The sequence below is a fragment of the Falco rusticolus genome, chromosome 1 (genome assembly GCF_015220075.1).
Source record: "Falco rusticolus isolate bFalRus1 chromosome 1, bFalRus1.pri, whole genome shotgun sequence".
Taxonomy (NCBI): domain Eukaryota; kingdom Metazoa; phylum Chordata; class Aves; order Falconiformes; family Falconidae; genus Falco; species Falco rusticolus.
This window is the reverse complement of record NC_051187.1, coordinates 115,241,999-115,267,053: the sequence shown is the minus strand read 5'-3', so window position 1 is coordinate 115,267,053 and position 25,055 is coordinate 115,241,999. Positions and strand designations below refer to the sequence as shown.

At 43.0% G+C, this 25,055-nt stretch overlaps 1 protein-coding gene across 1 annotated transcript; it reads left to right on the top strand.

The window, feature by feature from the left end:
* The first annotated feature begins 14,187 nt into the window (after positions 1-14,187).
* RAB33B (RAB33B, member RAS oncogene family) lies at positions 14,188-23,146 on the top strand. Its single transcript, XM_037397530.1, is given in 3 exon segments — positions 14,188-14,543; positions 14,545-14,676; positions 20,236-23,146. Coding segments are annotated over 3 exon segments (693 nt in total). The 5' UTR covers positions 14,188-14,426; the 3' UTR covers positions 20,680-23,146.
* The last annotated feature ends 1,909 nt before the right edge of the window (positions 23,147-25,055 follow it).

Sequence of the window (25,055 nt, the reverse complement as noted above, 5' to 3'; positions counted from 1 at the left end):
TGGTTCAATCTTGCCTACACAAGCTATGAGCTTTTGGCCTTGCCTCTGAGTATTGCTGCCGTTTTCTTGGCTTCTGATGCTTAGCTGGAGGCAGATGAGTGCTCACTCTTTTTAACAGATTGTGAATTGCATCAAGCAATTTTTTTCCCAAATTTTGTTTTTTGGGTGCTGCCTATAAATAGGATTATTTCCTTTACTTTTTCACTGCCTGTTTGTGTTTGTGTTGAAATAGATGAACTAAGAGCAAGAGGTTACTTGTTATCTTTCATTATGCAAGTGGGAAAGGATATTTCTGTGGGCCTTCCAGAAGCCTCCATCTACGCATCCATTGTGATTTCCCCAAAGGCATTTCTTCATAACCTTGCTGAAGGGCGTCCGTAGTGCTTCAGAGATTATGCTTTTGGATTAAAGAGGTTCCTCATCCCATTCCAGAAGACCAAGTCCCAGGAAATGAAACTCAAGTCAAGAGTTTACTTGCAGAAGAAGGTTCTTTAACTGGCAAAGGAATTGCTATTCCTTCATCTTTCAATCTCTCATGTTAAATGCAATGCTAACTTCCAAGGAAGAGTTTTTAAGAGGTGGAAATGAAGTCAATCCAATGCAGTGAGTCTTGCGAAGCAGTAGTAGTAGTAGTATTACAGAGTGTCATGCTACAGTGAAAACTTGGCTTTGCATGCTGAGATCCAAAATCGTAATCACGGGTACTTGGCTGCAGAAGCAGGTGAGCAGGGATTGCGGTCATGGCCAGAGTGACCCGGAACGTTGGCTTGCTAATGACATGATGTGTTTCGATTCGTCATGTTTTTCGCTGGAGAAATGTTTTCACCATCAGTGGAGCCACTGGTCATGAGATACGCCATGGATATCTTTCCTGGGGACAAAAGTCAAACCCGATTTTTTTCCCTGATGGAGACTGTAGATGGTGCAAATGCACGTTGCATGAAGCAATGCCAGAGTCAGAACTGGACTGAAATTGTAAGTAACTGAAAGTGGTTGTTTGCCCCGAGCTAGGCGATGTTCTCACTTTTTCCATTTGGAGACCAGAGCATTCAGATATGTGGTATGTGTGAACAAACAGGTAAAATAGTCTCAAAACTATCTAGTCAGTAACTCGCATTTTTTCTTTGCATCTTAAATGCCTTAAAAGCTCCTATATTCTTCTACAGTTACGGTTTTTTTCAGTAGAGGTCTTAATGCTTCCATGTTCATGGGGGAGGAATCATATCCTGATGTGTGGTGTGTCAGCCATAATACAGAAGAAAATTTGTCGCTCAATTTTCCTCCTAGTGAGGAAGAAGAAAATTCCAGTTTTCCAGGGAGCTATCTAGGGCTAGATGAGGTACATACAGTTAGCCTATTAAATCTTCCTGTAGTGTTTGCTTTGGTTTGTTTTTCCAGGTCTGGAGGTGCTCCAGCTCTACAGTAGACCCTGGAAGTTGGTGTAGCACCTTACTCTTCAGCCAGATTGAATTGTCAAAGCTCATAGACAGGAAACGCCAATGAGAGTAGGGTGAGATCAGGCCTGAGAAACCAGAGGTGCAAATACAATTTCGGTATCACGTGAGCAAGTTAAAGTAAGAAAACTTAAGATCTTTGTCTAACATGATGCCTTTGAGAGTTTGAGCGATGGTGCCATCATTCCTGCAGTGCTAGCGTCCCATACGCCGCAGTTGTGCTTTGAATGTGTGCCACTAATTCTAACAAAAACCACTTGATACAATAATCCAGCTCTATACCTGAATTAAAATGATTTTATTTTTCCCTTTTAATGATTGCTTTAAATGTTTTTTGTGTTTAAATTGCTTTAAATGTTTGAGTGTTCTGTACTGGGTAGCTAGCTAGCTTTGAATCTTTCCCCTGTCTTTCCCCCTAAAAAAGTTTGCTCTAAAAATGCAGTTGGTATCTAAGTGGTAATGTAAAATAGCTCAAACTATGTGGATATAAGAGTTAACGCTTGTCTGATAACATACTGCTTTGAGATCCTGTGGAGGAAAACCATGCAAATGTAGTACAGTTACAATTAGACAGTAATATCAGTAAGGCATTGAGCAGTCTATAAGCTCATTAATGAAAGTTAACGTTCCAGACAGAGGAAGATAGTTGCTGAGCTTGGGGAAAGGCTCTTGCTTCCAGGAGTATTCCGGTTGTGAACTGTTCCTGGATGTGGTAAGGAGCAAAGGGCGTACATTTTTATAAAACTCGTGGTCATGTTGTAATGATTGTTATTTCCTGGAAATTAAAGCTGCAGTCTACAAACACCAGTTTTAATGCCTCTTTCAGGCAGAGACTCTTCTTCCCAGGAGCATACGGCCAGCAGTGAGAATGGCAAGGAGCAACTGATAGAGCCAGCTCAGCAAAAGGAGACTGAAGTGAGTTATAAGGAGGTGGCATAGTAGAAATTCCATTTTTAGATTAAGTATAAAATAGCAGGGTTTTATTACTAGAAAGATTACTGAAGCTGTAAATACTGTAAATGCAGTCTTCCCATGCTGAGGAAGCTGTAAAATATGTATTACTTCTACAACGGTACAAGCAAATAGTAGTATGTTCACAAAGATTCTAGCTTTGTATGTTGGTCTTCAAGTAAATCGTGGCAGAAAACTCAAGAGGACAAAGATTGTCCAGTTTACAAGGGACCATATCAAAGGGTTTGTAAGAATATTGCAAGAGAAATATTACTATGAAATCCAAAGCATCTTAGAATAGCTTTCCTAAGATGTTAGTTGTTTTAATTGAAAATGTTACATCTGCTAACTGTTTATAACAAAAGTCAAGAAGTACTTTTACGAAATATTTCTGCCTGGCACTGCCCATTCAATATCTACCTCTACTAGTCCTAGTCTAATTCAGCTACAGCATAATTTTAGCCATTTAGCATCTAACGTAGGAAAAAGTGTCATTTACCTGGTTGGTGAACAAATGTATGATGATGGATAATGTTTAGTTTTGAACTGTAATGCAATAAACCACGAACTTAGTGAAAGTCCTGTTGTTGGTTCAGTGCAGCAGCATATTTATTGCTTCATTGCTGATCCGTTCAAAAAAATCTTAATTATAAACTCCACAAAGTTACTTGCAATTGTACTGGGATTTGCTTTCCCTTCCAGCCTTCCTAACTGGTTAACAATGTTGTACTGTGTTTTTACGCTCTTCTCTGGTGGTAGCAAATATCAAAACTGGCAGGAAGTCAATCAAAGAATAAAAATGCTGAGTTCTGTTTGTACATGAGTACTAGTGTTTCCTTGTAGGGTTCAGCGTCCTCCTTAGATGCCCGCTAGCTTTGTAACAAACCACCCCTTGACTAGTTCCCTTAATTTCCCCATCACCTCCTTCCATGCTGACGGGTTGTAAACTGGGGTGCGGGTCTCGCCCAAGGGAGCAAGATCAGTAGGGAAAGACTGTGGCTCTCTTTGGAGTCGGGCTAGAAAAGAACGACCTCAGCAGAGAGCCGCCTTTCCTACCCTTCAAGCGAATTGTATGTACGTGTAAAAAGAACCTTTGATTTTTCAGGCTCCAAAGAGCCAACGTGGGGATTTGGGAAATGCTCTTACTGAAGGATATTGAACAAAAGGGGTTTGAGGGGCAAGCTGAATGAAGAAGCGTTTGCTATTTTCCTCGGGTCTGGTTAGGGGGGAGAAAATAACAAATCTCAGTAGCCTCCTCTTCCCCACCCATAAGCCCTCCTTTCCTGACTCGGCATCCCCGGATGTCTTGTGGCTTTAATCAGTCAGCAGACAAAATAATATGGTAATGCTGACAAACTGGAGCAAAAGTGACTAGCTAGCAGCTGACACAGCATTAGAATAACCCATAGCGTGTTGTGAACTTGACCATTAAGATTACCTGGGAAAAATTGCTTGTTAACTCCTGTGTGTAGTGAATAACAGTTCTGGTGAACACTGTCTGCAGCGAGCACAAGGGGCTCCAGCAACATGCACATTCTGTACTTCGTTATAAACGTCTGGCGGGGAGGGAGATGCTGAAGTGACTACAGCACTATCCTCATATCCATCCCTTTGGGTGTGCAAGGGGAGCTTGTCACAGTAAGGGTTGCTTTGCACGGATCATCCCCTGCTGAAAAATAACATCCCGTCCTTGTCAGTGTCCTCAGCAATTTCATTTTTCTTTTGTGAGAGGGAAGGGGTGTTCATGTCGGGTAACTGCCTGCCATGAACTTTTAATACTTTCAAACTTCACCCTTCTCTCTCTGGGAACAGCTCCTCATGATTGTCTACAAGAGGACTTAAGGCACAGGAGATTTATGAGGAGCCAAGGTCGTCTAGCAGTTCATACGTTATATTATCTGCATAAATCTGTCAGGACTGACTTTTCATCAGTACCTGTCCGTTCCATCAGGTATAAAGGCTCTTCCTACCTTGTCACTATGCTGCTGGAGATTGTTCTGAAGGTCTCACATGCAGCAGCAGGAAGACACCACCTCTCTGCGGTCACTGCCTCAAAACGCTGAAGGGACACATACCAATTGCCTAGCGAGTCCCCTTCCTGCAGCTATCAAACCTCAGCAGATGCTGCTGGAGGGGAAATAAACACTGTTCTGAAAACAAAGAAAAGCCAAGTGGGCAAGTCATCGTACAGTTAGCAAAGCAACGTCAGGGTTCTGTTCTCTTTATTTTTTTTTTTTAATAATACGTACAAAGGTAATGTTCTCGTTTGGATTGCATGACTTCTGCAATGCCTAAGCTGTTGTGAAGCAGGGGAAGGAGGAATCCCACTTGGGCAATGACTTGGCTGTGCTGTGGACGAAGCAGGCGGTGGTTCTCCAGAACTGGGGCTGGCTGGTACGCTTGCCTTCGCACCGCTAACCCAAGGGATGTGGAAACGCCCTTTATTTAAGGGAAGGTAAAGGGTGAGCAAAGATGAGGCTGTTGTGTGGTTCATGCAGTAAGACTGCCGTTTCCATGGTAAGTGCGTGCAAGTCACGGGTTTGTGAGGGCTTTTTCAGGACCTTGCCGTGCCTGGCATTTTCCCCTGAACTTCCCAAAACCAAGAGCCATTGCTCCGTTCTTTTAAGAGCACCACAGAGATGTCCCGTCTGCCCCTGGCAGCAGGAACAGCTCTTCTTCCCTGAATACACTTTGTATGATTTTATCGCAAAAATTTGAAACTTAAAAACATAATATACTGACTCCTCATAATATATTGAGCTGATTTTAGTAATTATCTGCTAATTTTTTGCAGTTTTATTTTTCCATTTACAAGTATTTTTATAAAGTTCTAGGAAAATGTAAACAGCCAGAAGCCAACATCATGCATTTCAATCATTACTTTTTTTTTCTCTTAGGAATCACCAAATGCTCGTAATTCTGCATCTCATTTCACTTGCAATATCAATAAATGTCTTAATGAAATGTAACTGGAAAATATTTTTTATATGTTTGAGCTGGGAAAACAATCTCTGCTTTATTGAAGAGTAAACTTGTTTGTGCTTTTGAATCCCTATTTTGACCCCTGATGAGTGTCTTTCTAGATCACGCGTCTTTTACTTTCTGTTTAATACCCCAGGACCCTGATGAGGGAGGATGGTTACCCCCTTCAATTAGATGTTGGTATTTTTTGCCAAACTGGGCTGAGACTTCTTCATACTAGTGTATAAAATTACATACAGCAGCATCACAGGCTGTCCTGTGAGCCACGGCGCCTGTCTGAAATCCCCTCCATGCAACACCTCAAATGCAGTGGGCCTGACCCTACACTATCCCCTCTTTCCCAAATTCCCTGATGCTCCAAACTCAAATACAGAAAGTGCGTGGGAATAGAGAAAACACAATTTTTAGCTCCTGTCACTCAATCAAAAAAAATTCCCTTTTTCATGGGGATGGAAAAAAAAAAAAAGGACAAAAACAATCCCTCTTTGCTTAGCTTTTCCCCCCTCACTAGGTGACCCCAAAAGCACCTTCCAACTGGTAAACCCCCCGTGTATCCCGGCTTTCCCGCCCACCCAACGTGTGCCTGTTTCCGAAGGCCAAGGCAGCTGGTTAAGGTTAGCGTGAACCACGGGGAGAGGGCGGAGGGCAGGTCTTGTTCAGCTCTCCGATTACCACCGTCTTTTTCTCATAGTTTTATTCCATGTTTTCCACTGCAATCAAAGCCACGGAGGGAGAGGGATGCAGGAGCGCCATGCAGACCGAAGAAGAGTTCAGGTGGCGGGGCCCACTGGGCAGCTGATCCCTTGTTCCTCCAGCTCCATCTGCCACTGGAGTTGCTGGAGACCTGCCTGCTGGGGGTACTGCCCTTGGAGGTGAGCTGGAATCACTGCGCAAGGCGGCACACGTGGGCAAGGGAACGTCTCCACGCACAGAGAGTACAAAAGGACGCGAGACACTGCGTTTCAGACAAAAATATGAATGAGCAACGTGAAAGCGTACCAAATCCTCCGGCTTGGTTGCACTGAAAAGGACAACTGAGAGTGAAGCCGTCCTGCCTTTTATAAAGTACTGACAGGTACACAAACTGCATGCATACTACGTGAATAATGTGTGGTGACCTAAATCTGCCCTCGTATAAAACCCTGAAAGAGAAGGGAACGGGGGGAAAGCCTTGCGCTGCAGCTAGGCTAGAACTGAGGAAGCAGGCTGACCTGAGCGCGGGGCTGAGCCCTGGCTCTGGAGGCAAGGACTGCTGCTGCGTGTTAAGAAAGGGCAAGAGAAAGAACGGCATCGCTGGAATAAGCACAAGCAGGAGCTCTGAAATATAGTAAGAAAACTAAAAATCTGATAGCAGGAGGGACATCTTGGCAAACCACCGGGAAAATACAGCTTTTGCCTCGTACTTAAGTTAACAATGTTATGAGATGCACAGGCTCCCTCTGGTTTGGGTGGGGTTTTTTGCTTTTTCTATATACGTTATTCTTCCTGGTGAGATCATAGTATTGTCAATAGCACAAATACGTTACAATATTTGCTTTCTAATATCCTTTCATATGCAGCCCTCGTAAAAAGCAGATTTGTGTGGCTGACACCCTGAAGACTGATACTCTTTCAGAGATGTCCTTGAAGCAGCGTTTCAGCGCAGCTGTGGCACCACAGTACTGGTGAAGAATCAGGTTAGTTACCACAGCCCGCCGGGTCAGTGACTGCAAAGTTTGGGGAGAGGAGAGGAGAGGAGGTTTTGTTATTTATACAGGTAATGCTGATTTTACTGGAGGCCCCAATCTTGTTCTTGCTGAAAACAACAGATGTGGCTCGTTTAAGCGGGGTTTTGCTAAAAGGGACTGAAGTGGGGATGGTTCCCAGTTTTGTTCATAGGTGGGATGTTTTTATTCAATGTTTTGATTAAAACAGGAGTAGCACTATGCCCTTGGTAACAAATGAGAGCCTAGGAAAAGAAGGAGGAAACCTTATTTTTGCAGAAATAAGTACCAAAACCACACTGTGATATCACATTATTTGAAGAAAAACCTGCCGCCAGAAAATAAAATGCACGATACATTCTCACATCAAACGAAGCCTCGGGGCTCAAGGTCTTCAGTCTGGAGCTTACACATGTGGGCAGAGCGCAGTACAACTGGGCTTGTTTTCTGCCTGGCAACGATTTATCGGAGGCCATGGTGCACAGGTAAATATAGAAGCCTTGTGACATTTAATGAACCTTTCTGCGGTGCTTCTTTGGGACGTGCAGAAAGCCCCTGAGCACAGCACGTGCGATTGCAGGGAAAGAGAAAGCAGGGACACAGCTTTTGATTTAACACACGCTTAGCAGATCAAAATGCTTCAGAATAGCTTTCCTGTCAGCTGCTGCTGTCTACACCTCTGCTGCCAAGATGCTCCTCGTTAGGTTTTCTGATCCCCCTTGGGTAAGTCAGCGCAAGGAGGCAGAGGGCATGCCCAGCACTGGGGACGGGATGCCTAGGCAGTGCCGCTACAGGTTTGGGACTTGCCGACACCTCGTGTTTCAGCAACAAGCTCTTGACGCGGAAGTTATGCAGTTACCACCTCAGCTACCTAGACAGGCCAAATGGTTTGTTATTTCACTTCCTTTCATCCAGGAGCTGCACGGCATTATGTTTCTGTACAGACCCAAATGGCCAAGCAGTGCTTCAAGCGCTGAAGATGCAATCCCACAGCCATTCCAGTTCCTACGAGTAGGGGTGTCAAGTGGGTGCTCCTGTTAAGCTACCCGTCACAAAGCTGCAGGTGCTGCCGTTAGCACTAAGGGTCCAGTTTTTCTCTGCCCATGTTTGGCAGGGGATTGTCATGGCAGGGGGTGTAAGCTATCTGTCAAAGACTATGAAGGTATGTCCAGTGGGTGAGGCCTATTATTTTCATCCAGACAATCTAAAACATACACTGATCTGAACATTAAAGCCCCAATCTCTGATCAGGCACGCAATGAGAATGAAATCCAAGCACAAGCCAGAAAGGGAAAAACTTTTCTTTCATTTAATTTCCTTAAAGCTTTTAGCTTTACAGTTTTTGACAAGTACAAGGGCATGGACGTGAATGTGAAAGTCACATTCCAGTACCTGACAGTAAAAGCAGCTGTGTCAAAACTTTACTTCAATGCAAAGACAGACGATACATTTGGCTTTGTGATTTCATCAGAGTATGTTAATACTTGCTTTTTCAGTCTGCTTTAAGAACGTGACATGCAGGGTCCTTAAATCCTGTCTCTTAAAAAGCAAGGAACGTGTTCATGGAAGGTCAAACTCTTCTTAGACTTGCAGACTCAGGTCTTGCAATAGCAGAACTTTTCCCTGCAAAACCACAGGACTTTTCTTTGCAAAAATGGAGGACACGAGGCTTTGAGCAGAAGGACAAAGCCCCTGGAGGAATTGAGAAATCAGAGGTACAGTATCTCTGCAGAAACATTAAAAGCATTTTTAAATTACCTGTCATTAAACTACCAGGATCAGAAGGACACACCTGGAAACTTCTGGATCCCTTCAGAAAATATCAAGCAATGTGAGACAGTCTTAAACTTACACCTTTTTTCTAATTTGTTCCTTAACTTAAAACCCAGTAAGCGTAATTTTTAGATATTGAACAGTCTGCATTTTCATGGGGCTGACAAGTTAAGACATGTCTTCAAGGGAACACAAAAATAACTACTCTTGAAATGCTAAGCAAGTCCAGAAACTTGCAACTATTTTCAGAATCCCCTTCCTTAGAAACTTCTACATCTGCTAAATAAAAATAACTGTGAACTTGGGCTCTTGTACATTCATTCACTGAACACATCCAAATAGCATATTAAAAGTACTTGTCCTTGCAAAAGAAGAAAAACAAAAGCGTTTTCAAATGCTTATATAGCAAGAAGTATTTTTAATTTATTCTGTTACTGTAAATAAATTCAACTATATTTGCTGGTCTCCAAATATATTAGAAAGGAACATCCAGAAAGTCAGTGCTGGATGAAATGAAATTATCTAATCAACATCTTTATCCCTACATATATATCGGAAGTGATGAAATTTCCAGTTCTACACTGAAATAGCTCATATAAAAGTGACTTAAGCCAAGATTCTCCTGAGACCTCCCTGCATGGGAGTTACTCAATTAGCCATCATTTTTTAACCCATCACTAATTAAGAAGATCTGGGCTTGTAGCCTGTTTCACAGCTGAGGACCTCCAAGGAATTGTAAGATCTTCCTTCTCTTCATGAAGAATTTTCAAAGAAATACTGTACCTCCAACTTGCTTTGGCCACATCCCTGTATTTGCCAGAGTGAGGAGCACTTTGGTTCATGAGGATTTGCGGGAGAGCAGTTCCACCCACTGCAGGGGTTGTGTGGGAGAGTGATTGGGAAGATGTTAGCTGATATTTTTCCTGTAGCACTGGAAACATCTCTCAAAATTTTGAAAAGAGTTGTTCCAGTTTGTATTTGGAAAACATTGTAACCTAGCATATTATATTCAGGGTTGAGCTTCTCAGCTGAAAAAGGGCTTCAGGGCAACCAGCTGGCATAAAATGTCCTGAGGGAGTAAAAAACCACAGTGAAAACAGAACACCTCAGTTAATGCGGATCACAGTTGTGGAGGCATCAGCTATGGGAAAGCATTTTGGACACTTTACCTTGCTGTAGAATTAAAACAGAGGGCTTCACTGATGATTTTTTTCTATTTCAGAGTAACTCCCGTGGACTTGTTGCTCTAAGATAAGCACAGTGAGCAGAAGCTGTTAAAGAAGATGCTTGAATCCCATTCAAATACTAGTGTGAATGTTCCCTACAAAGAAAGCTGGGAAGGCATTTTATGAAGTACTGATAACCTTCACTGTTTATTGACATTCGCTCCTGTTTGCAGTTCAATGTCATACGAGGTTTTTGTTTGTGTTTTGGTTTTTGTTTTTTTTTTTTAAAATGCTTAGAAAGCAAGAGCGACCTAGTTTGGAGTACCTCTGACTTAACCATACTGAGAATTTCTGTGTAAGCGCTGCATGGATTGATCTAAAAATCCTTCAAGCTGGTAAGTATATTTTTAAGCTGCTTTTATATAGGCTCTGCAAAATAATAACTATTCAGAAAGAGAACTCTGTAACATTGTGATATACTTTGTTCAAAAGGTGCTTTAAAAATAAATAGATTTTCTTTACAGCTGTTGGTAGAGCACTTCCAATCAGTTAGAGGATCAACTTTAAAATAAGTTTTAGGATAATTTTTAATTTACAAGTGAAGCATTTCAGGAATATTTGTTCTTATACGAAGGCAGACTTTCAACAGAACAGTTTTGATGCAACTTCTGATTGTGAAATCCCTCACCACGGATCAGCAGAAGACACGAGGGTGTAAAAACAGGCTCTGGGTCCTCCCTTGTTCTCGTAGTCTTCCCTTCAGCTTCCTCTTCCCAGAGCAGACAGGAGAGCAGACTAGCTGGATTTTCGCTCCAGCCAACCTGGAACCGTTACAATTGTCCTACCAAAACCACATGGCATCAGTTTTGCATGGGTTTACGTACCCAAAATTCATCAGGCTGCAAACTTAAAGCAGTTGTTTACATAACACCCTTCATATGTCATCTTCCACACTGCTCTGGCTATACTGATAAAAACATAGCTTGTCCTCCTGTTGAGCTACTAGATGGACTAAGTGACGTGCACTGAAGGCTGCTGGGCCGGAGAACAGAAAGTTTTCACCTTTACCATTAACAGATATGTAGCATACCCAGCATACCTAAAGTTTCCATTTTCCTTCAGCTGAAATGTGTGCTAGCAATTAGTTGCTGATCACTGTGGGACAGGTAATCTCTCAGCCTCAACTGGATTTGGAAATGATGGGTGTTCCACCTGCTGTTCTGCAGAATAGGGTCTTGGGATTTCTGGTCTGGCTGGCAGTGCGGGGAACAAAGTGGTTCTGTGAGGAGACAGAGAGAGGTCTGCACTAACCGCCAGCCACCCTGTCCTTGGGGCATTTACCCACTATGTGAGACCCTGGGTCAAGTCCCTGTGATGGGACTGAAAACTGAAATTAGATTTTCTGGGTCCGATGTATTTTAGCCATCACCTATTCCTACTCTCCTGTTCTCCATCTAACCAGACATGGCATTTTCAACCACAAAACACTCACCTGGTAAGATCTGAGCCACTGAAAATACATTCCCATGAAAAAAATCAATTTTGACAAACTGGAATTTTATCATGTACATAATGTTGAGATTTAACCAAGCTCTATACAGCTTAGGAATTCTGGCTGAAACTATGAAGTCTGTCCATGTAAATCACTTGACCTTTCCGTCTCCATCTTAACACAATTCAGAAGGGCAGTGGCATCTGGCCGCCAAGCAGAAAACAGCTGCAGTGACTGCTGTCCTCTTGATGGGAAGCCACCTTCCCCCAAAACTCCTGCTCTGGAGGAACAGCCTTGCTTAAGAAAGGAGGAATGGGTGGGATGGGTGAAGCTGCCTCATGCCAAATCACTGATTTCTTAAGGCTGCTCAGGAAATCTCATGACTGGGGTAATAGGGAAGTTCAAAAAGGACAGCTGAAACTCCCAACTGTACTTTTACTAGCTCAAGCTAAGGCAAGCTGCTGCAAGAAAAGCAGGCAAATACTGAGTATGACCAAGAAACCTTAAGCAAATGAGGAGCTTCATTAACTGCACTGAGGATTTTATTTTCACTCCTGGGAGAACTGTGCATTTTTTAAAGTAAAGAATACTTTACTCTTTCAGTAAAAGTACCTTACTTTCCGTACCCAAAACTCTGAGCAAAATCTTTACATATCGTCGACATCTGGGATAATATTTAAACTCTCAGAAGGTATTTACTTCAAGTCCATTCTTTCAGGGGCCAGCTGTGTTCCAGAGCATCCCCGTGAGGGCGATTCTGCCTGTCTTACAGCTAACAAAACTGCAACGAGGGTGGCTGTTGATGCTATTGAGAGGCAAATTCACCAGCGAAGTATCAGGGCTGTGAGTGTAAAATTAGTGGAGTATAAAACTAATGAGTAAGAATGCCTTCGGCCACTAGATGGGGTATAGATTCTGCTATTTAATAAGTCTTAGTTGTTAAAATAAAAGATACTGAGAGCTGTTGAAGAGCTCAGATCTAATTATAACTCAGTTTGGCCCTCTTGGCATAAGCCAGATCAAACTCAGTTAAATGAGCTGTTGGCAAACCCTCCCAAACAGCTGTTTAAACTCTGCTTTTAGCACGTTAACCCAGAGCCCAAGTCAGAACATCCCTCACTAGAATTAGGCTATCTCTGCTTTTCATTACGCTACAGAGATATGCTTGCTTGTGCTCCTTCTCCTCTGCCAAACATATTTTATGTTCTGGCTGCAAAAAGGAGCAATTATGTAGAAGGGACAATAAGAACTCAAGTGTGGCACAACCTTTTCACCTTCCTTTGATCTTACTTTCACACCAGAACAAAATCACTCTTTCTTGACAGGATAAATTATTGACAGCGTTAATGAAGGCGTCTTGTCTTAGAAGAGTGCTACAAGGTGGAGACACTTCTCTGAAATCTTCCGTTAGGTTGGTGCAAGGGAGGGAGAACAGGGAGTAACAAGAAAGAAGATGGGCACTGTAACTGAAGTTGCTCTGAACTCAGGGCATTTTATTATTTAATCTAGCCTATTGTTTTTATATACGAGCAATGACAAGCTGCTCCAAGCACTATCCTTCAGCCACAGGGCAGCTGCTCTATAGAGAGCAATGATCCAAGGATCATTTCTTATTTGTGCAGGCAGAAGCCACAAGTGCCCACAAGCATGTGTAAGAGGATGAAGAAGAGGACTTCCAGTGGCTGTTATTAGGTATCTGATCAGAACCTTAGGCATCCCGGCCCAGCGATCAATTTGCAGGCCAGAGAGCTACTGTCAAGAGTAACAGTTCTCTCAATTACTGCTATCTACATTTGCTCTTCAGTGTAGGGTCAAGCCCTTCATAAAATTTTTGCTGGTGGATGTTGCTTAAATTTGATGTCTACATTCTACCTCTCTCCTAGGTCGATGCCCTTGGTGAGTTTAGTAACAGATTCTTAAGGCAACGCTGTACTTCCCTTCTTATTGTGAGATACGTCGATCACTTCTGGTCCGAGTGTCTGTCAGGGATGAACCTGCTGCCATTGCGTTAAATGACAGCAGAACAGTCAGGCTGGAGCGCAGCAAAGGCACAGGGGCTGGGCAAGATGCGTCCCCCTTGCTGCCTCACAGCGCACAGGCGGCCTCAGGCCTGCGGAGCCCAGCAGTGCCGGAGTGCGAAGCCCGGGCTGTCCGGGTCGTACCGCAAGCTGCCTCACAGAATTATCACACAGAATCTTCCCCACGATTAAAAATAAACCCTCGTGATCTCAGCCTTCCTCTGCCTATTCCGGGCACTGCGGTGAGGCCTCCCGTCTTCGTTTACTCCTCACCAACGGTAACGCTTCACACACACGGCCTGCCGGCGGTGCTCCTCCGGCACGGGAGGGAAGGGCAGGCCGCTCCCGCTTCCCCGCGGGCTCCCGGAGGGTGTGCGGGTACACCTCGCTTGCCGGGCCCCGCCGGTGCCCGAGCTGCCGCCGCAGAAGCAGCGCGGCGGGCGCCGGGGCAGCCGCCAGCCCGCCCGCCCGCCGCCGCGCCCGGCCCGGCCCGGCCCGGCGCCTCGGGGCCTGCGGCTAACCCTCGGCGGCGCCGCCGCTGGCGCGCGCGGGCAGCGCGCCCGGGGATTGGCGGATGGGCGGCCAGCACCGCCCTCTCGCGAGACTCCCGCGCGCACGCAGCTCCCCCCGCCCCAGGCGCCGGGCGCAGCCGGGACGTGACGTGTGGCGCCGTGCGGGCGGACGGGCGCGGCGCTACCGGCAGCGCGCGCTGCGGGCGAGGCGTTTCCCCCCCCGCGGGGCGGCGGCTAACGGACCGCGGGGCGCGCGCCCGCCCGCCGCGCCGGGAGGCGGCGGCGACAGCAGCAGGAGCAGAGCGGGGCGGCCGCGTCCCCCGTTGCCCCCCGCGCCCCCCGCCCCCGAGGCGGCCCGCCCGGGCCCGCGGAGCGATGATGGCCGCGGCGGCCGACCTGGAGTCCTCGCTGGAGCTGAGCCTGACGGGCAGCGGCGCGCTCCCCGGCGCGCTGCCCCCCGCCCGCTCCCGCATCTTCAAGATAATCGTCATCGGGGGACTCCAACGTGGGCAAGACGTGCCTCACCTACCGCTTCTGCGCCGGCCGCTTCCCGCAGCGCACCGAGGCCACCATCGGCGTGGACTTCCGCGAGCGGGCCGTCACCATCGACGGCGAGCGCATCAAGGTTACCGCCGGGCCGGGGCGGGCGGGGGGCCCTGCGAGCCGCGGTGGGGCGGCCGCCGTCGGGAGCGCGGCCCGGTGCCGGCCGCCGGGGGCCCTGCCCGCCGCACGGGGCGGGGCGGCGGGGGCGCCCCACGGGCCCGCTCGGCACGGGCCTGGCCGCGCTCCGGCACCCGCCGCACGGGGCGGGTGGGTCACGTCTCGGCTGGGTCTGCTCCACAGTTCTGCTTAAAGCTGGTTTTGCCTTGCTGCTGGTAAAAACCCGCATCCCAATCACGTTTCCGTGACGATGAAGAATTCCTCCCGTAGGCCACACCGTTGCACGGCTGCTGGCAGGGGTTAATCAATAATTTCTTCTTAAAACGGGGAATCGCTTACGTACCGGTGTGTCAGTGTTGGCTGTGCCTGGTGTGAGCACCTTGTTGCCTCCCAGAAATCCTGCTTCCGTGTTTATCACAGACCACGTTTTTTATATGCCTCAACCTTCAAGTCCAAAGCTCTGCAGGTGCCACGGTTTGTGCACGTTTTGCTTTTAAAACGTCAGGTTAAGAAACTGAACGTTTTTCGGGAGTGCACTGCTGCAGCAGTGATAGCAGTGTGTTACAACTTTTAATTATTTCTTTTTAGGACTCTGTTAAGCTTGTGGCACGTTTAGGCAAAAGCGGTGCAGCACTGGACAGTGACAGGTTGGATACCAAGCTCACATTTCACCGTTGGCTTTTACTCCTGATTACAGGTTTACCTAACACCTAGTCTTACAAAACTAAATTCAGTGAAAAACTGGATGGGAGTTAAAAATGCTCTTTTACCTTTTTTGCATTGTAAGGCAAATCTTAAAAGTATTTAAAATATACCTGGGCTGCTTGGTAGACACATAAATGCTAGTGGTGATTCTAACAGTCATTTGCAGATCAGACTGCTAGCTATTTGCAAATGCAGTTTATTTACTAGGAGTAACACGGTTTTAAACAGAATCCCATTCTGCTTCTGTATTGAGGTTTGTTTCTATGGGCAAAGTTTAATAATGCGTAGAAAAAGGGAGTAACAGTAGTCTTGGAGTTGTACTTCTGCATTTACTGCCAGGCCTTGTAATTACAGCTTACAGTCACGTAGCTGAAAGCTGTAGTTTTTCCTTGCTTACCGATTCAAGAAATCGCAGAGGGCATGTGAGTCCATTTACTTTCCTTCTCTTGTGGTTTTTCCACCTCTTATCCTTCTTTTTAACTAAAAAAGAAAAATGAGACGGTGTTTGCTACTCCTTTTCTTCATAGAACCATTGAGTAGCGCTTCTTTGGCTGATAGCTGAGATTCTGTACTCCCGGTTCTGTTGGTGTCTATGATGGAGGAGAGGGCCTCCTGAGGGATATCTTCTTGTCAGCACCATCTGGCATTTTCGCCACCTCTGGGTTATGCCCAGCCTTTGTTGGAGAGAAATGAAGAAGAATATAACCTAACCCGTGGTTCCGAGATGCTTCACATAGGTTATTGTGCCATTTTGTTACGTATGTTGTCCTAGGTTGTTTTGCTGCATTCTTGAGAATATTACCTGTTGAATATACCAGTTCTGGTTGAGCGAGGCAGACGACTGAAGGAGGCTTTTTTGAGACACATTGTTGTGTGGGAGGTTCTGTTTTGGCTTTAAAAGGGATAAACTTTATGGTTAGGACTCTAGCTTTTACGGGGATGCTATGTGATGTCAAGTATGCACAATTTTGGGGTTTTTTGCCACCTCCTCTCACTCATCTTCACCTTTCTCGCTGCTCGTAGCAGTCAGCTCCAGCAACACCTGTTGACCCAGGAAAGAGAGAACCTCAGATGGACAGAGTTACTGCTGTTCTTGCTGTGCCCTGAAGGGAATTTTTCTTCTTGTGCTGAAGGAGATTATAAAATAGCATCTTCTCTTTCTTTCCTCTCCCTTCCCCCAGCCAGCTGGATGGTCATTCTTGTGCTGCTACAGTACTGAGTGTTTCCCTCACAGCTGGAAAAATGCTGTGTCACTGGCAGGAACACAAGCATAGCTCTTCTAGCCGGGGGTCTCCCACACAGGAATTGTGTAGAATTCCAAGACACAGGGACAGGTGTATTCCTTTGCAGCTTGTACAGCTTTGTATGAAACACTGATACCTAGATGTCATGAATAAATTAAATTTTTCAGCAAACAAATTTTTGGCATTCTAAATTTTCCGCTTCCTAAATTGATTTAACCATTGAAAAATCGAAGGAAACAGTGATGTCACTCTTTACTGACCTACATTAAAAGCACAGAGGATGCAAATGAAATTCAAAGCAGGAAGCCCAAACGTCGTCATCTATACCTTCGAGCTCTTGCAGTTTTTCTCCCACATCTTGTAAAAGGAGACACAATTTACCATTTTGTCTTTATAAAGGACAGTTATGTTTTTACCAGCATGTTCTAAACCAAGCACGCTAATGGAGCCCTGGTTTAGAAAATAGCCTTTCTGGATCCACAAAAAGGAGTCAGAAGGTGGGAGGTGATAGCTGAGTCAATATATTCAAGTACCATTTATCTTGCCTAGGGAGTGTGACAAAGTGTTTCTATCCCCAGTTCTATTAGCTTAATTATGCTGTTAAACGAAATTTTCAAATCACGTATTTTACAGTGATATTACTAAAAAAAAAAAAGTGCTCCCTCGAAGATGGACAGTGTTGAACTAATAATGAAACGGTAATCTTAATGTTAATTCATCAATGCACATCTCTTAATGTGAACAGTTTCAGTGTTGTTTTTCAGTAGAGGAAATGTTTTTTGCAGGGCCTGAAAAGGAATGGTGTCTTCAAGTTCACCTGGTAAGAGGAAGAAAGAGACTTCTAAACTGAGATTTTCAGTCTTGGGGAAGGATTTGCCTCTCAGTGCAAATTATTCCATGCCAAGAATATCAACATTTTTAATTTGAGATAATACCCTTCAAGCTTGAAAGTGGCATGTAAATAAAGTTTATGAGGAACTGTAGTTTAAGCTTAACTTGGAAGGTATATAAACCTTTAATTTAATTTCCCCTTTTCTACCCAGGGCTGGCAATACACTTGCGGATCTGTGCTTGACTGAAGCTTGACTGATTTCTGCTCTGTGAATGAGTTGGGGAGAGAAGTGTAAGCTCACAGCTGCCTGTGAAAATGAGCACCCTCTTTAAATTAATTTGATACAGCATTTTCCAAGAGTACCTGTAGTGATTCCTTAACATTATGTTGTCTGAACATAAGGATTACTTCAGTCTGTGCTTCTTTCTTCTCTCTTTTAGTTTGTGAAATTCCAAATTGGTGACAATTTTCTGAGTCTCCTGACTTTGTAATGTTTTATAAGTGAATAGAATTAGAAGTATCTCTCATCAGGGTAGGTGAATGAATCTTAACCAAACTTAGGTACCTATGTAACTCCCTTAACAGACCACGGAGATGCAGTCAATTGTGTTTGGAGTGTAAAAAGTGGGTACTCGCTCTAAAATGAGATGGATTGCAACTGACTGCTGTTTTCTGCAATCAGAGGCTAGGGCAACTTGCCTTGCTTTTCTTAATAATCTTAATGATCCTTTTAGAAGCACTTAGATATTTGTAAGTCTGTGGATCAGAAGCTGCCGATAACTGGACTAGACTACGGAAGCCAAGCTGTTCTGATGATCTCATGTAAATTCTCAGTTCCCCTGATGAAACCAGTAACTGGCATTTTCACGTGCTCCAGTCTGAGTTTTTCTTGACAATGGACGACCAGGGTTGAAGATAACATTGCAAAAAAAGTCACACCATCCTGAAAGATCACTTTTTTTCCTTCACTCTATCACACTGCTGAATCATAATGTCCTGTGATTGACTACTGTATGGATCATCATCCGTTTTAATAGTTTCCAGACTGATGAATCCTGCACTTGTAGGAAAAAGTCTTTATTATTAGTCACTGTTATTGAGACTCTGCATCTGCTTCTATTCAGTTTTACCCTATTTCTGCTGTTCCAGCTTTCAAAAGGCTTTTATGTGATACTGTAATCCTCCTCTCTATCTGTGATGCATCTTTGCTTCTTGCTGTTGTAAATTTCCCTGGCACTTGGGCTTCTTTTTTTCTTTTTAATATCAAAGTCATTGGTAAAAATGGTAAACAAGGCAACTTTCAAGACACTTGCAATTTCTAAGTAAGTTTTACTGAAACGTTTGGATCAAAGGAATGCGGAACTATGGTAATGGCAGAACAGTTTCTTCAAGGGAAGACAGCAGCTGTACTTTTCATGAGAACAGATTGAATTTTAAATTTACCTTCATAATTTACAGAACATTTAATATTCCTTGAATTCTGAGTCTCAAGAAAAAAACTCCATTCATTCTCAGGAAGGAAACGTTTCTTTCTGACATTTTCTGTTCAAAAGTTAAAAGCTGAAGGTACTAATCAAACTGCCTTAGCCCTCAGGGGTCAGCTGTACAGGCAGACAGGAGTCAGCTTTAACCCAAGACATCGAATGTTGACTTTCAGTATTAACAGCATCACTAAGGTGCGTGTGATAGAGCCACACGCTATTTCTGACAGTGTACAGTTAATCTGGCGTAGGTCAACTGGCTGTATATTACAGTCCCATGGCTCTTGGGGAGCAAGTTTGTTAAAATATCACTGTGTCCATAAGTGCACAAATCTGTTGCATACTCTACGTGTCTGAGGACTCCAAGCTTCGATTATACCAAGGTGATTGATTCATTTAAAATTAGTTGTTGCTTGCATCTGCTTGTGCTTCAAGGCTTGTTTTGTTTTAATCTGAATCTGAAAAGTTTGGAAGCATTTAAGTTCTTCTGAATTTTTTTGTCCGTTACACTGACTAGGCTTCAAACAAGTATGTTCAGTCTATTTCGGACAGAATGGTCATACCTGGAAACATGTCAAGCTAACAGGAGGTTTATGCATTATTTTTTTCTTTTATTTTGCTTTCCTTTTATGGATGCTTTGATACTACAAACCACAGCACAATCCTAGTTTAAGCATTAAATAAGCTGAAGATAGGGGTTCATCACAGGAGGGTTTGATTCCAATAGATACACTGCAGAGAAAGATTTTTGTCCTGTTTTTGTTGTTGGTGGTGTTACTCGTGCATGATTTTATTTCTTCCTATTTCCATGTAGTACCACAATAGGTAGTTAACTTCATGGTAAGAACAAAACTTTGGAGAAGATGATGTTACTTTTGGCAATAAAAAAAAAAAAATCAAGTCAGCCAAGAGTTGTGCTTTGAAATACCTGTTGTTTTTCCAAATAAAAGTGCTGTTGCCAAGACTTTCAGGGTTTGTTTTTGTAAAAATCTTACAAAATACATGCTCCAGTAAACTTCCAGAAATTCATATTTCTAATCAAGTTGCATCATCATTTCTTCCTGGCTTCAGTTGTGAGCAGCTTTGAAAGCAAAAGTTTCTGAAATTGTGTGAAAGCAACAGTTTTCTTCAGCACAAACTTTTCAGTATGATTAATTCAGAAGAGTGGATTTCTGTGATCGTGTGACTACCCTAGCTACAGGTCATTTTCCAGCATGACTAATGAAACTTTTTTTTTTCTCTTGTTGTCTTTCCCTTTTCAGATCCAGCTATGGGACACAGCAGGACAGGAGCGCTTCAGAAAGAGCATGGTGCAGCACTATTACAGGAATGTACATGCTGTTGTGTTTGTATATGATATGACAAACATTGCCAGTTTTCACAGTCTGCCGTCATGGATAGAGGAATGCAAACAACACCTTCTTGCCAACGATATACCACGGATTCTTGTTGGAAATAAGTGTGACCTGAGAAGTGCTATTCAGGTGCCGACGGACTTGGCCCAGAAGTTTGCTGATACTCACAGTATGCCATTATTTGAAACCTCTGCCAAAAACCCCAATGACAATGACCACGTGGAGGCCATATTTATGACACTGGCTCACAAGCTTAAAAGTCACAAGCCATTAATGCTTAGTCAACCCCCAGATCGTGATGAAATACATATAAAGCCTGAACCAAAACCTGCCATGACCTGCTGGTGTTAAATCATACTATTATCGGCTGTCGTCTTGTCTTGTCTGCAAATACTTCAAAATTATGATCTTGGCAAAGTTCCAGGTTTTGGTAGCAATTGTAGTGAATCTCTTTTGGCACTTTAATGTGTTTTGGTTTTTTTTTTTTTCTGGTGTAGACGTGCCCATCCCATGTTCTTGCACTTTGTAATTGTACTTTCTGAAGTGTCACTATAAATATACAGAAAAGTAAACTCTCAAGTGAAGTTTTGACAAAGCAATTCTACTTGAGATCTTGCTGCCCGAGATAGTTTTCATCACTTGTGGTAAGGTTATAAATAGTAAGCCAGTTTACTTACATTTTTGATTGCTACTTGCATTGAAATAGTGTAGGGGAGAAAGTGTTTTGTGACAGCCAGGTAGCTCGATGCTTTTGCATCAGCAAGTGGAGAGATTTTTAGCATATGAAGGAATATTCAGTGATTGCTACCAAATTGTTAAGCAAATACCGTTATAATTAAAAAAACCCCCATCAACAAAACCCAGGACTGTCAGATAAATTTTGGGCTGTCAGTGTAGGTGCAAACTGCTAGCTTTTAGCCTGTCATTCCACTGTAAACTTTGTCCGTTTCTTCATGACTATGGTAAGAGAATTGACAAACTTGTCCCTACCTCTAGACCACTTAAAACTTCCTTACTTTTTCATAATTATTACATAAAACTAAACTATGCATACCTTCTTACAGAAAGTACTGTCGCACAGGCTTTGGGGTAAATTTGGGACTGTAACTGTCCATAACTTCTCTGACCTTACTAAAACTTCAATGAGGATTTGTTTCTAAAGATGCTGTGTTTGAGTTGAGTGTCCCAGGGTAAGTAAAAACACGTAAGTAAATAGAAAATAGAGTGAAGTTGGCAGAAGCATACTGGTTTTCAAAGACAGGGTTTCAGAGGATTTTAGTGATGATAAATGCTTCTGAAATAGCTTGGAAAAAGCTTTTTACAGCCAACTTGGTAACATATTTTAGGGATGGAAATACTTAGGACGAATGTTAGGGGTATGGGACTTCCTTAAAATACTTCCGAAGACAGAATGAATTCGATCTTGAAATATGGAGAAGATCTGCTAAATACATAATTTATTACATATTTTTGAGCTAAAGCATGCTTGTGTAATGTCATGGCTGTATGTGAGGCATCCTTGGCATTACTAATGTGAGTTAGTAACGTGTTTGGTCAGAGGCGGGAAATTACTCCTCTAGAACCATCTTCCTCTGTGTTCTCAGAACTGCAACCGTTTATTTCAGTTCTGTCTGAAGGTCAAGTTTCATAATAAAAATGGTGCTAGGTTGCACATAATTACATAAAGCAAAATGTAAGCTGCAGAATGCAATCTACAACTTCATGTGCCACGTCAAACAATGTTTTGTGACTTATTTTTTGAAGGGATTGAAATAATGAAGAATTGCAATGTGCAGTGTGCTACGCTGACTGGAAACTAAACAGAAGGGCTAGTTCAGAAGCTGCCACCCTAGTGATCACATTAGAAACAAATTACTGAAACAAGGTAACTAATAGTATTTAAACTATTACAATTAATAAGATGTAATTCTATTGCAGGTTGTACTGACAAAAGAAAAATGCATTGACTTTTTTTGAGATGTAGAAAGAGCATTCAGTTTCGTCTAATATGATTAAGTTATTTAAAAAGAATCTAAACAAAATATAATATTTTTTTTTCCTGTATAAAGCTGCTACAGCCATGACAGTAATTTTGTTTAGGAAACATTTGTAAAAGGGAACTTTTGTATTCATTCTAAACATTACATGACTAGAATTTGGTTTATAGTCCTTTCAGCAACAATCAGCTTTTAACACTAGTGTCCTTAATGTTTTTTTAAGAAAAGGATTGATCTTAAATTTATGTGTATACTATTGTAAATAAATATGGTTTACAGTCCTCTTGGACAATTTGTTTTTCACTCATGTCCTTAGTCCTTCTCCTTCAAAAGGATCCATCTTAACTGTTTGTATAATAATTATCAGCAAATGTTCTTTTTTTTTTTTATTAAAAAAACAGAATGAAGAATTCTAAAGTCAGTCAGTCAGGTTGGGGGTTGAGGTAAGGAAATTATGTCGCTCCAGTGCCAACATTTGCAAACCTGTTAAGCTTTGAGTTACTCACAACCTGTAAATAAGGGCCCTCGTCATGAAAATTGTGTGGAAACAATGTTTAAGTATGTAATTTCATCTTCAGCACAAAGCATGTTTTAATGGTTCTGCCATAAAGGTAATGTGGTCATTAATGCAGGATTCAGTATGCTTCCTGGCTTTCAGTGGTAATGTTCTGTCCACAAAATGGATGTTAAAATTACTGAATACTTTATATATGTATTTTCACTTTAACAAATTGTAAAGTTGGGTGATTTTGTATGTGTCGGGGGGGAGGGCAAGACACAATCCCAGAAACCTAATAAACTGGCTGTGCCACAAACTGTCATCGCTTGTTTTCAATAATTATACTAGGGATGATTGTATAATATCTTATGGTAAAATCTGTTAAAAAAAGTAAGGGAGAAGAAAAGATTTTCTAGTTTCTGCATGTGTGGGTGACAGTTTTGTGAAAGACTGTCACAATACTTGGACTGCTGTCAGTGCTTTGCTGGGATGGCGCTCAGTTGTTTTGAAGCATCTGAAGCACCCACCTGATGATTCAGAGGCATGTTCAGAATTTACTTCAGATCTAGAATGGGAAGTGATACAACAGTTACAAAACGAGGAGTTGCTGACCCTTGAATGTATGTCAAGACATTAAAGGAGTCTTCTCTGTTACTCTTTTAGTTTCCCCTCATGTTGAGAAATAGAAGTTGACTTGTATGTGAAGTTAAGAGCTTTTTTTGTTATCTCCGAAGTTGGTCTTGCAGGTTTCTGTATGTGTACACATGCACACATGTGTATACGTGCAGGCACGTACAGCAAGACTTCAATTCAATTAAGCTGGCTTTTTGGTAAATTTCATAGCCCTTTCCCCACAAAGAAACTCTTAAATAATTTGTGTAATATATTGTTTCACTACTGTCCTGTTCATGCCCCTCTTCTGGTTCCACACCTAATAGTGTTTTAAAAACAAAAAGGTAAAACACCTTTTTGAGATGATTTGTGTCTTTAAGTATGATTACAGTCATCACTGCTCACACAGGCTGTTAATTTTACTGAATGATTAAAAGAATCTGTTGAATGCGTATACTGCGTGCTTTTGGACCCTGGGAAGGACCAGAATGGCTCTCGGTAGGCTACCAACAGCACGTTGCAGTTGTGAGCACTTGTCCTAGATCAGCACGAGCTATTCCATCACACTGCTTGGGAAGAAAGCAACTTTCAACTTACTTACTTAGGAAGGCAAGAGACCAACATACAAACTCTAGATGTGTCCTAGTATCCATACTGTGCATTAGGGCTTTCTTGGTTTGGTTTTTTTTTTTTTTTTTTGTCTCACGTCTTTGTCATGATGCTATAACTAAGCAGCATCAAAATACATGGGGGTTTTATGTGTACTGTTATCTCCCCAAAGCAAAACATTGCTGATCCAATAAAGGGTCTAAAAGCAGGTAGTCATTAAAGAATTTGAAACATGAAATAGCTCTACCCTTGTCACTTTTTCCAGCTTTATAAACCAGTAATTTTAAAAGACAGCTTTCCAGATGTAGTGAGAATAGAGGACCCCTGATGAAAGTAATAGCTTTCACTTTAATCTTACTGGCTTAATGATCTAAAAATCAGTTAAGCTCTGACTTTGCCGGGCGTAATGTGGGAGTCCATACAAGAATTAAGGTGGAGGCAGTCCTGCCTCCTGCTCCCTCTTGGCCCTTTACCAGGCTCATCTGTGGCTCACAGGTGCTTCCCACCTGCAGGCAGCAAAACTGGATGGCAGAAAAAACATCAGCAACTGGTATCCCTCAAACACCAGAGTTCTGCATAAAGACAAACCCGATCAGTGTAACACTTGCCTATGCCCCTGATCACTCTTGGATGAAAAACAGCTGTGTTTGTCTCCCATAACATTTGATCGTGGGCCGGGGGGGGTGTGTGTGTGTGTGTGGAGCTGGCCATAGGCTCTCCTTACCTGATTCATCCTCTACCATGCAGCACAGTTGTCATCTTTAAATTGTAACCCTGCACTAACATTCATCTTTAAATTGTAACCCTGCACTAACATTCATCTTTAAATTGTAACCCTGCACTAACATTTTCCCCCACTCATCAGCACCTTTCTGCTTTCATAAATTCATTGGAAGTCCCATTCCTCATCCGCTCTTGGTGAATACTTTCACTTCCACCTGAATATGTAGTTCTAATGGTCTTATTTTTTTTATTTTTACCCCCAGAGTTCTGCTTTCAAGGCCATTCAC